Raw genomic sequence first — 11,676 nt, forward strand, 5'->3', positions numbered from 1 at the left:
AAAAATAGTCATAAAATGAAAAAGGAAAATAGCAAAAGAAGAAGGGACAGAAAAGAACTTCAAGAATAACCCCCAAACAATTAACAAAATGGCAATGAATACAGACTTATCACTAATTATTTTAAATGTAAATGGACTAAAGCCTCCAATCTAAAGACACAGAGTGGCTGAATGGATACAGAAACAACACCTGTATATATGCTGCCTACAAGAAACTCACTTCAGATCTAAAGACACACACAGATTGAAAGTGAGAGGATGGAAAAAGATAATCCATGCAAATGAAAATCAAAACAAAGCTGGGGGCAGCAATACTTTTATCAGACAAAATAGACTTTAAAACAAAGAGTGTAACAAGAGACAAAGAAGGACATTACATAACGATCAAGGGATTGATCCAAGAAGATGATATAACAAGTATAAATATATATGCACCCAACATAGGAGCACCTAAATACATAAAGCAAATATTAACAACCATAAAGGGAGCTACTGACACAATAATAGAAGTGGACCTTAATATCCCACTTCAATCAATGGACAGATCATCCAAACAGAAAAATCAATAAGGGAACACTGTCCTTATATGATACATTAGACCAAATAACTTAATAGATATATGTGGAACATTTCATCCAAAACCAGCAGATTATACATTCTCTCCATTCTCCAAGAAAGATCACATGCTAGGACATGAAACAAGCCTCAGTAAATTAAAAAAAATTGAAATCATATCAAGCATCTTTTCTGACCTTGAAATCACCTATGAGAACAAAAAAAACCTACAAAAACCACAGATACATGGAGTATAAACAATATGCTAAAAACAACCAATGGGCCACTGAAGATATCAAAGAAGAAATAAAAAATACCTGTAGATAAATGAAAATGAAAACACAATGATCCAAAATCTATGGGATGCAGCAAAAGCAATTCTAAGAGGGAAGTTTATAGAGATACAAGCCTACTTCAGGAAACAAGAAAAATCTCAAATAAATAACCTAACCTTACACCTAAAGGTAGTAGAAAAAGAAGAACAAACAAAACCCAAAGTTAGCTGAAGGATAGAAATCATGAAGATCAGAGTGGAAATAAACGAAATAGAGATTAAAACAACAATAGAAAAGATGAACGAGAAGTTACAACCAACACCACAGAAACTCAAAGGATCATAAGAGATTATTATGAACAATATTATGCCAATAAAATGAACAACCCAGAAGAAATGGACAAATTCCCAGAAATGTACAATCTCCCAATACTGAACCAGAAAGAAATAGAACATATGAGTAGACCAATTACTCATAATGAAATTGAATTAGTAATTTTAAAAATCTCCCAACAAACCAAAGTCTAGGACCAGGTGGCTTCACAGGTGAATTCTACCAAATGTTCAGAGAAGAGTTAATACCTATCCTTCTCAAACTATTCCAAAAAAACTGCAGAGGAAGGAACTCTTCCAAGACCATGTTATGAGGACAGCATCACCCTGACACCAAAACCAGACTGAAGAACCTAGATGGAAATTAAATATCCTCAGCAAAATACTAGCAAACCAAATCCAATAGTACATTAAAAGGATCATACACCATGATCAAATGGGATTTATCCTAGGAATGAAAGGATTTTTCAATATCTGCAAATCAATCAGTGTGATACACCACATTAACAAACTGAAGAATAAAAACCATATGATCATCTCAGTAGATGCAGAAAAAGCTTTCTGACAAAATTCAACATTCATTTATAATAAAACCTCTCCAGAAAATATGTTTAGAGGGAACATACCTCAACATAATAAGGGCCATATATGATAAGCCTACAGCTAACATCACAATCAACAGTGAAAAGCAGAAAGCATGTCCTCTAAGATCAGGAATAAGACAAGGATTCCCACTCTCACCAATTTTTGGAGGGGGGGTGGGCAGGGGGAGCAGAGAAAGGTTTATTGCAGGGGCATACAAGGAAAATGGGGGACTGATCGCCCCAGAAACCCTAACTTCCTGAACGGTTTCAGCAAAATATTTTTAAGGGCAAGCTGAGGGAGGGGTGAGGTTGGTTGTTGCAAACTTCTTGGTGCAGGAATCCTTTGTCCATGAAGGTTAGGTCACAATGTTCCTGTAAACCTCCAACAAAACAACTGTTACTCTCTGTTCTGCAACTTTTTATCTCTATATGAATGGAAAAGTGTTATACTCTTAAAGGTCAGAGCCTTGAGAATGGGCTATCCTGTATATTTCAGGCTATAGGCAACATTCTTAACTTGAAGCAAAAGCCATAGAATACAAAGGTTAAAGTAAAAGAAACAGATTTTATATGGAGTCAGATTTGTTCTTCCCTATCACAGTATCAGACTCAAGGACACCACCAGCTATTCTCAAAACAGTATCTGCTGGCAGCTGCCACCTGCAACCTGATGGTCTCAAGGTCCCTCCTTGTAACTAAGCAATCATTTCAAGCCCCAGCCAATCGTTGCTTAACAGGCACCCTTACTTCTTCTTCTTCTTTTTTTTATAATAAATTTATTTATTTATTTATTTTGGCTGTGTTGGTTTTGTTTTGTTTTTTAACATTTTTATTGGAGTATAATTGCTTTACAATGGTGTGTTAGTTTCTGCTTTATAACAAAGTGAATCAGTTATACATATACATATATCCCCATATCTCTTCCCTCTTGCATCTCCCTCCCTCCCACCCTCCCAGCTGGTCACAAAGCACTGAGCTGATCTCCCTGTGCTATGTGACTGCTTCCCACGAGCTATCTATTTTACATTTGGTAATATATATATGTCCAGGCCACTCTCTCACTTTGTCCCAGCTTACCCTTCCCACTCCCCATGCCCTCAAGTCCACTCTCTAGTAGGTCTGCGTCTTTATTCCCATCATTGTTTGTAGATTTTTTGAAGATGGCCATTCTGACCGGTGTGAGATGATACTTGTAGCTCCACTTATTCTACACAGTCAACTTATTTAATTTTGACGCTCATCACTTTTATTCAACATAGTATTGGAAGTCCTAGCCATGGCAATCAGACAAGAAATAAAAGGAATCCAAATTGGAAAGGAAGAAGTAAAACTGTCATTGTTTGCAGATGACATGATACTATATGTAAAAAATCCCCAAGATGCCATCAAAAAAATAATAGTCATCAATGAATCCAGTAAAGATCTAGGATACAAAATTAATATACAGAAATCTGCTGAATTTCTATACATTAACAATAAACTATCAGAAAGAGTATTTAATAAAACAATCCAATTTCCCATCACATTAAAAAGAATAAAATACCTAGAAATAAATCTAACTAAGGAGGTAAAAGACCTATAATTGGACAGCTATAAAACACTAATGAAAGCAATTGAAGACGGCAGAACAAATGGAAAGATAACCCCTGTTCATGGATTGAAAGAATTAATATTGTTAAAATGTCCATCGTACCCAAGGTAATCTACAGATTCAATGCAATCCCTATCAAGATACCAATGGCATTTTTCACAGAACCAGAGAAAATAATTCTAAAATATGTTTGGAAACAAAAGACCCTGAATAGCCAAAACAATGTTGAGAAAGAAGAACAGAGATGAAGGTATCACACTCCCTGATTTCAAACTATACTACAAAGCTACAGTAATCAAAACAATATGGTACTGGCACAAAAATGGACACATAGACCAATGGAACAGAATAGAGAGCCCAGAAATAAACCCATGCTTACGTGGTCAATTAATCTATGACAAAGTAGGCAAGAACATACAATGGGGAAAAGACAGCCTCTTCAATGAATGGTGTTAGTAAACCTTGACAGCTACATGCAAAAGAGTCAAACTGGACTACTTTTTCACACCATAAACACATATAAACTGAAAATGGATTAAAGAATTAAATGTAAGACCTGCAACTATAAAACTCCTAGAAGAAAACATAGCCAGTATGCTCTTTGACATTGGTCTTAGCAATATTTTTTTGATATATCTCCTCACAAGGGAAACAAAACAAAAATAAACAAGTGTGACTACAACAAAATAAAATGCTTTTACACAGTGAAGGAAACTATCAACAAAATGAAAAGGCAGCCTACTGAATGGGAGAAGATATTGGCAAACTATGTACCTGATAAGGGGTTAATATCCAAACGACATATCTGATAAGGGGTAAATATCCAAAGAACTCATGCAGCTCAACATAAAAAAATAGCCTGATTAAAAACTGAGCAGAAAAATAGACATTTTTCCAAAGAACTCAAATAGATGGCCAATAGCCACATGATAAGATGCTCAGCAACACTAATCATCAGGAAAATGCACAATTAGATAGCATTTCATACCTGTCAGAATGGTTATCATCAAAATGACAACAAATAACAAGTGTTGGCAAAGATGTGGAAAAAAGGCAACTCTAGAGCACTGTTGTTGGAAATGTAAATTAGTAAGCCATTAGGTAAAACAGTATGGAAGTTCCTCAAAAAATTAAAAGTAGAACTACCATAGGATCCAGCAATTTCACTTCTGGGTATTTTTCAGAGGAAAACAAAAACAGAAATTCAAAAGGATGTATGCACCCCTATGTTCATTGCAGTCTTGTTTCCAATAGCCATGATACAGAAGCAACCTACATGTCCATCAACAGATGAATGGATTAAAGAGTATGTGATGTATGTGTGTATATACACATATATAAACAATGAAATATTACTCAGCCATACAAAGGAATAAAATCTTGCCATCTGTAACAATATGGATGGACTTAGAGGGTATTATGCTAACTAAAATAAGTCACACAGAGAAAGACAAATACCATATGATTTCACTTATGTGTGGAACCTGAAAAACAAAACAAAACAAATGAACAAACATAACAGAATAGAAACAGACTCATAGATACAGAGAACAAACAGGTGGTTGCCAGAGAGGAGGGGTTTGGAAGGATGAGTAAAAGAGGTGAGAATAAGCACTACAAACTTCTAGTTACAAAATAAATAAGTCAAAAGGATGAAATGTACAGCATGGGGAATATAGTTAATAATATTGTAATAATTTTGCATGGTGACAGATATTACTAGACTTGCTGTGGTGATCATTTTGCAAATGTATAGAATTATCAAATCACTATGTTGTACACCTGGAACTAACATAGTATTGTGGGTCAATTACACTTCAATTAAAAAAAAAAAGAATGAGTACTTCCTCATGTATTATCTTCCTCTTTTATTGCTTACCAGTTCCTAATCTATATCCATTTTGCAACTGGGCAGTTTTTCTTTTCTGTTTCTTTCAAAGGAAATTATTTATACATTGTACCAAAATTTGTGTTATATAAAATGTAAATATTTTCCCATCTTTTTAGTTTGTAATATTGTATCATAAGGATGTTTTGTTTTAATGGAGTCAAGTTTTTTTTTTCCTTTATGACTCTCATTTCCCTCGTCATGCTCAGAACTTTAATTAACCCAAAGCCATAAAGATATTTTTCTATATTTTCTTCTAATACTTTTGTAGTCTAGAATCATATCTAGGTCTTTAAATCATCTTGAATTTACTTTTGTGAAGTACGATTCCATTCTTTTTTTCAAATATAAACAAGCAAATTTTTAACTTCTCTGAGCCTCAGTTTCCTTAGTTGTAAAATGAAGGTAATGTATTTACCTCACCAATGCTTTACTAAGATTAAAAGAGATTATGTTTTTAAATTATCTGGCACAGTCCTTGGCATATAAGAAATGTTTACCACATGTTACTTGTATCTGAAAATATATTTAACATACTTAATAAATTGTCATTATGTTAAATATATATGTTAATAATATATTTAAGAATATAATATTTAACAAAAAGCAGGACTACCACTGTAGATCATGAAAACTACCACTGGAGAAATTCAGTTTTTATACAACAGACAATAGGTTAGTCATATGTAGAAACCATGGCTACCAGACATTTTGACTGCTTCTAAAGTATGCGAGGTACAGAAGGGTTTTAATATTTATAGAGAATTTACAATATGGCAGGAACTGTTTTAAGTACTATATAGGTATTCTTTCAATCCCCTCAAATATAACACTATTAGGTACTTTTATCTCCATTTTCAAATGGGGGAATTGAGGCATGAGAAATTAAGTAATTTTTGTGAGGTTACATAGTAAGTTATCAGTAGAACCAAAGTATGGACCCAGGCAGATTGACTCAAAAGCTAGTGGTCTAGTCACAAGGCTAAGCTGCATCTATAATATCCCAAGAGGTAGGTATTATCCCCCCAAACAAAAGAAGACTCCAAACTTAGGGAAGTAAAGTCATTTGTCCAAAGTTCAAAACCAACTTTATTGACCAAGTCTTTCGACTCCTGACACCAGTTCCAATTAGACGATCTCTGATGTTAAGCAATAAATACCAAAATGCCTGTAGGCCAGGTACTCTGCTAGAAGCCAGGGATACAGAAATAAACAAAACACAGTTGCTGTCTGCAAGTATACACAATATATTATAAAGTTACAGGAGGAAGGACCCTAAATCAATTGAGGACAAAATGGGGTGAGGCTGGTGAGAGAATACTTCTAAGAGGAAGTGATGTTTGAACTATTTAAATGAACCCAAACAGACGGAGAGGTGACCTTGAGCATAGAGAAAAGTAGAAGGCATGTGAGAGAGAACACCCTCTATAAATCATCATTGGATGGTATATTAAATAATAATTCTCAACTTCTACAGAATATAATTTTCATAGGAAAGGGCTTCCTCTGGAATACTGGAAACAAAACAAAAAAGATATACACAGAAAACTGTAGTATTTCAGCCTAGATGAAAACTTTGACTCCATAAAAGCTCATTTGTAATTTGTCCTTAGTCGATCCTCAAATATTAATAATGGGATATAGTGGGCCCTTCTTCCAGTGAACTCATAATATTCTTCATAACAGTCACATGATAAAAACTTGATAAAAACTCACTTTACCTATACTACAGCAGGGATATCCAAAATAAGGCAAAATCGAAAGAATTCCTCTCAAACTCAGTCTTGTTATGAATAGTGCTGGATTTGCAATTATAGAGTTATAGAAATGAACAGAATTATAAAGGTTATCTACTTCAATTCTCTCATTTCAGATGAGACTGAAACCAAGAAAGATAAAATTATTTGTCCAAAATGACACGGCTATACACAGTTGGCAGAACCCACATATTCTGTCTTTAAGAAAGCTACAATGAAGGGACCTTTTAAAATCCATTTAATTTGAAGCTTAACATGCAATTTAGCATGGGGATAAAAAACTACTGTGCCCATTTAAAGACACGAGTTTCCATGTTGCCAAAGACTCCACATATAGAAACATACTTACTTAGACAGTCTTTCAATGGTCTGCATGTGAACATTATTATGGGTTTGGGAAAGCACAGCTTCATGCTGAGCACATTTCAAACAAAGACCACCAACACGGTTAGAAATATTAGCAGCAAGAAGAGACTCTTTATGCTTTAGTCGCTCTTTAAGATCTTCACAATTTTTCTGATATTCAACTAGGTCTTTCCTAAAAAGAAGGGAAAAAAGTTCCAGCAAATGGCCAGGTAAAAGTATACTACTTCTAAATGTATCATCATAGTAATAACTACTATCATTTACTGGTGCTTACCTTATTAGGTGCTTTACATACAGTACCTTATTAGTTCTTACCACAGCCCTAAAATGTAGGTGTGATTATCCTAATTGACACTTTGAATAAAATGAGCCTTGAAAATATTAAATTTCAAGTTGTTTTAAGATTTTAACAGATTAGTCTGCCTCTAATACTGGCTTTTTTTTCACAGGATCCTATCTCCACACAAAAAAATAAAACTCCAAACACAAATCCTAAATAGTTTCTCTTAATAAAGGGGTGGAGCAACATAACACAATATCCTTGAATTGAGGGAAATACCCTATTTCAAATGTTCACCCCTTAAAATTTGTAAAGACAACCTTAAAAGATCACATAAAGAAAATGGATTTTATGCATGAGTAATTTATTACTGTTCATTTTTCTTCAGTAAAAAAAAAAAGAAAATTATCCAGAGACACAGATGTAGAGAACAAACGTATGGACACCAAGGGAGGAAAGCAGTGGGTGGGGGAGCAGTGGTGGTGGTGGGATGAATTGGGAGATTGGGATTGACATATATACACTAATATGTATAAAATAGATAACTAATAAGAACCTGCTGTATAAAAAAATAAATAAAATAAAATTCAAAAAAAATTATCTAATCTACAAAGAACTGCTTCAAAAGAGAGTGGGCTACAGAAAGAAGTTAGAACTTGCCAGACATAAGATTTCATAAGTAGCAGCTATTAGCTGGAAATATGCAACTTGGTAAAGAAAGGGCTGAGGAACTGTGTGTGTGTGCTTTTTGTTTGTTTTAATGGGATAGCTCTTGGATGAGGTTTTTCTCCAAGTTGACTTGTCAAGGATTAAAAGACCAGTATATGGGTTATATTTTCCTCCTCCTCCCAAAAAAGCTTTGGTAAAGTCAACTTGGGTAACTGAGCTTCCTTGCATACACATCCCTTTCATGTTGTATTTTTTTAAAACTTCCTAACTTAAAAAGGAAAAAGTTGTTCTTAAATTCTTAGACTGCTGAAGGCAGGCACTTTATCTCTGGCTCAGACTACTCTGCTGTTTCTATTAAATTCAGAGATTTATAGCCATCCTAATTTGTTCACTGTCACAAAGGAGAAGCCAATAATCAAGACACCTGGCTGTCACATACTACCTCGACTCTTGGGATTTAGGGGGCTTTGAGACAGCCTGGGAGAGGTGGGAAAGATCTACAGGAAATCTAAGGGTTAAAAAAAGCTAATCTAATGACACGCTGAAGCAGAAAAATAGGAGCTGTTGATGTCCTATTCCCAAGATGATATCTACAACATAATAAGTTTTCTTTCTACTTATCATGTAGAAAAAGTCTGACTTTCAAAGGCTTAAAAAGAACTTTAGAAGTACATTCCAAAGTCAGAGTCTCCATTACTATTTCTGTCAGGTTCAAATTCAAAACACTCAAGTAGATTCAGTTACATGAAATGGCAAAAAGAAAATTAAAAACAAATAGGTAACATAAAACCAGAGTTTATAAGAGTAGTGATGTTATTTCTTTCTTTAAGAAAATGCTTCTTTAAATTATCTTAAATTATACTAAAAGAAAATGAGGAAACAGAAGAATGCAGGAAACAAAGTCTGGTCCATTGCAAAGTGACGTTTTAATGTAATTAAAGATTGCATAGTTGAATTGTGAATGAGACAAAATAAGTCACATTCCCAAAAATATAATGACCTAGAAATATATCACTTTAAAAACTGAAGAACCAAAACACAATAGAAATCAACATATAGCAAATCAAGAAACCAAAAATTAGACCACCTTTTAAAAGTTTAGGTTTCTTCATGAAAGCTCTAGTAAAGATCTCTAGAGAAATTCTCAACCTTATGAGGCATGAAAAGCATAAGAGTATATTAAAATAAATGAATAATAACATTTGCAACAAAAGCCATGAGTTCTGGTTCTTAGTATTACTCTAGTTATGTCTCTAGACAATGTACAGCCTGGAAGATGTTAAATTTTAATTCATATTGGACTTATTAAAATAAAATTATAAAAATATTTTAAAGGTTATTCCACTTGAAAATATTTCATTACCACTATTTCAATTAACCTTTAATTTAAAAAAATTAACTCCTATCTTTTCCTACTCATATAACAAAGCACTAATGGTTAATCTATAATAAATAGGTTTTATTGGGATTTTTGATAACATATCAAAAAGTACATGAAAATTCATATATACTCAAATTCACCATGTATACAGATACTCAAACTATTATATTATTGTTGCAATTTAAAAATTAGATGAAGACTACCTACAGAGGAAAAAAATACTTGCTTGTAATTTGAAAATTAAAGTGCTTTATTTATACTATTTTATTTTAAAAACATAATTTCCATAAGAGCAGCTTCTGATTCTTTTTTCTATGGGAAAACACAAATATTTTACAACTGATGAAGGGATAAAATTTATAATTTAGCTCACAGTTCTTTGAAATGGGATTTGAAAAAGGACTTCACAAATCCCCTTATCCTTTACCATTCTTAGCAAATTTCATATATTGCATATAAAATATCATCAATTAATTCCTATACTGACTAAAACTGGCATTTCAGCAAACATTCAAACATATTTTTAAGATCATTATGGTTTTGCCAATAACTTTAAATAGATGATAATACTTTACCTCAAAAACATCAATTGAGATTCCAGGATTTTACTCTTTTCCTCATAAGTAAGTTTTAATCTCTCCTTTAGAAAAGAAAAAAAAAAGTATATTTCTCCATGCCCTGTGTTTTATAAGCAAATTTTAATTATTAATATTAAATTCATTTCTTTTTACCCAAGAGGAAAATCATTGTGTCCCCTCTGGAATCACTTTCCCTAGTCCACCCCAAATACTCTTATTTTTATTGAGCGGAAGCCTGCAGAGAACTACTGAGTCATAAAATGGTGATTACTAACAAAATTTTTTTTTCAAAATTGCATACATCAGTTCTTAATTTTAAAGAAGTGTGACTCTAGGCAAAACCAATTATAACCTGTAAGGTCCATGAGGACAAGAATCAAATCTTCCTGGAATCTCCCATTGTGACTGCTGCATAGCTGACATACCAAAAAATATGTGCCGGATGAATGATAAAAAGGATGCTATAAATCACAGGACGACAGACCAAAGTGATATACAATCTATAAGCCTCTGCTGATAACCAGTTTTTCTTTAATTCAACATATATTTATTGGGTTTCTAAGACGAAGACACCATTAACCTCCAGGAGATTTAAGAAGGAACAGAAAGACAGATGAATAATTACAACTATTTATAATTCACTCTAATGAAAATACAGAAGGTAAAATGAAATCAGAAAGGCAGGAACTTGTAATTCAGCTGAAGAGAAGTACAGAAGCCTTCATTGGAGGAGATGCAAAGACTTGAAGGATGATTTCCAATAGAGCAAAAGGCACAGAAGCTGGAGAAGGCATGCTATATATTTGGCCAATCAGTATCACTAGAATGTAGAATGCTAGGTGGAAGCGTAGATAGAGATGGGCTGATTAGGTAAGGTGGTCAGTGAGAAGAATAAAAATATGAAGACTTTTATTTAGTCTATACAACTAAATAAAAGTCTCTATGTAGTTGATGTATTAGATGGACATTGAAATCTTTTTATCAGTATTGAATCTTAAATTACTCTGAAGCGTGGAAAAAGGGGATCATCACAAATGAAGACATTGCAAATAAACATCAATAGGTGAGAGATAAGTGCATGAACAAGAGAAATCAAGCAACAAAAATAAAAAAGATTTAGTACAAAGCAGTATAAAAGTAAAATTGAATTTTTTTCTCTTTAGTGTTAAATTTTATTTATTTATTTTTCTATGAATTTATTTATTTTATTTATTTATTTTTGGCTGCATTGGGTCTTTGTTGCTGCATGCGGGCTTTCTCTAGTTGTGGTGAGCGAGGGCTACTCTTCATTGAGGTGCACAGGCTTCTCATTGTGGTGGCTTCTCTTGTGGAGCATGGGCTCTAGGCACATGAGCTCAGTAGCTATGGCTCACAGGCTCTAGAGCGCATGTTCAGTAATTGTGGTGCACAGGCTTAGTTG

The 11,676-nt window shown here is 33.6% G+C and overlaps 1 protein-coding gene across 2 annotated transcripts in view; it reads right to left on the reverse strand.

Moving 5' to 3' along the window:
* LOC112405786 (serologically defined colon cancer antigen 8-like) overlaps nucleotides 1-10,313 on the reverse strand; it is a 211,316-nt gene extending 201,003 nt beyond the window's left edge. For both annotated transcript variants that reach the window (XM_024754333.1, XM_024754343.1), the window contains exons 1-2: nucleotides 10,254-10,313; nucleotides 7,332-7,520 (exon numbers count right to left, since the gene is read on the reverse strand). In XM_024754333.1, the coding sequence (XP_024610101.1) occupies nucleotides 7,332-7,520; nucleotides 10,254-10,264 (200 nt within the window). In that variant the 5' untranslated portion in view covers nucleotides 10,265-10,313. The remainder of the gene's footprint in view (nucleotides 1-7,331; nucleotides 7,521-10,253) is intronic.
* Nucleotides 10,314-11,676: the final 1,363 nt, after the last annotated feature.

Source organism: Neophocaena asiaeorientalis, unplaced genomic scaffold (genome assembly GCF_003031525.2).
Source record: "Neophocaena asiaeorientalis asiaeorientalis breed wild unplaced genomic scaffold, Neophocaena_asiaeorientalis_V1.1 scaffold524, whole genome shotgun sequence".
Taxonomy (NCBI): domain Eukaryota; kingdom Metazoa; phylum Chordata; class Mammalia; order Artiodactyla; family Phocoenidae; genus Neophocaena; species Neophocaena asiaeorientalis.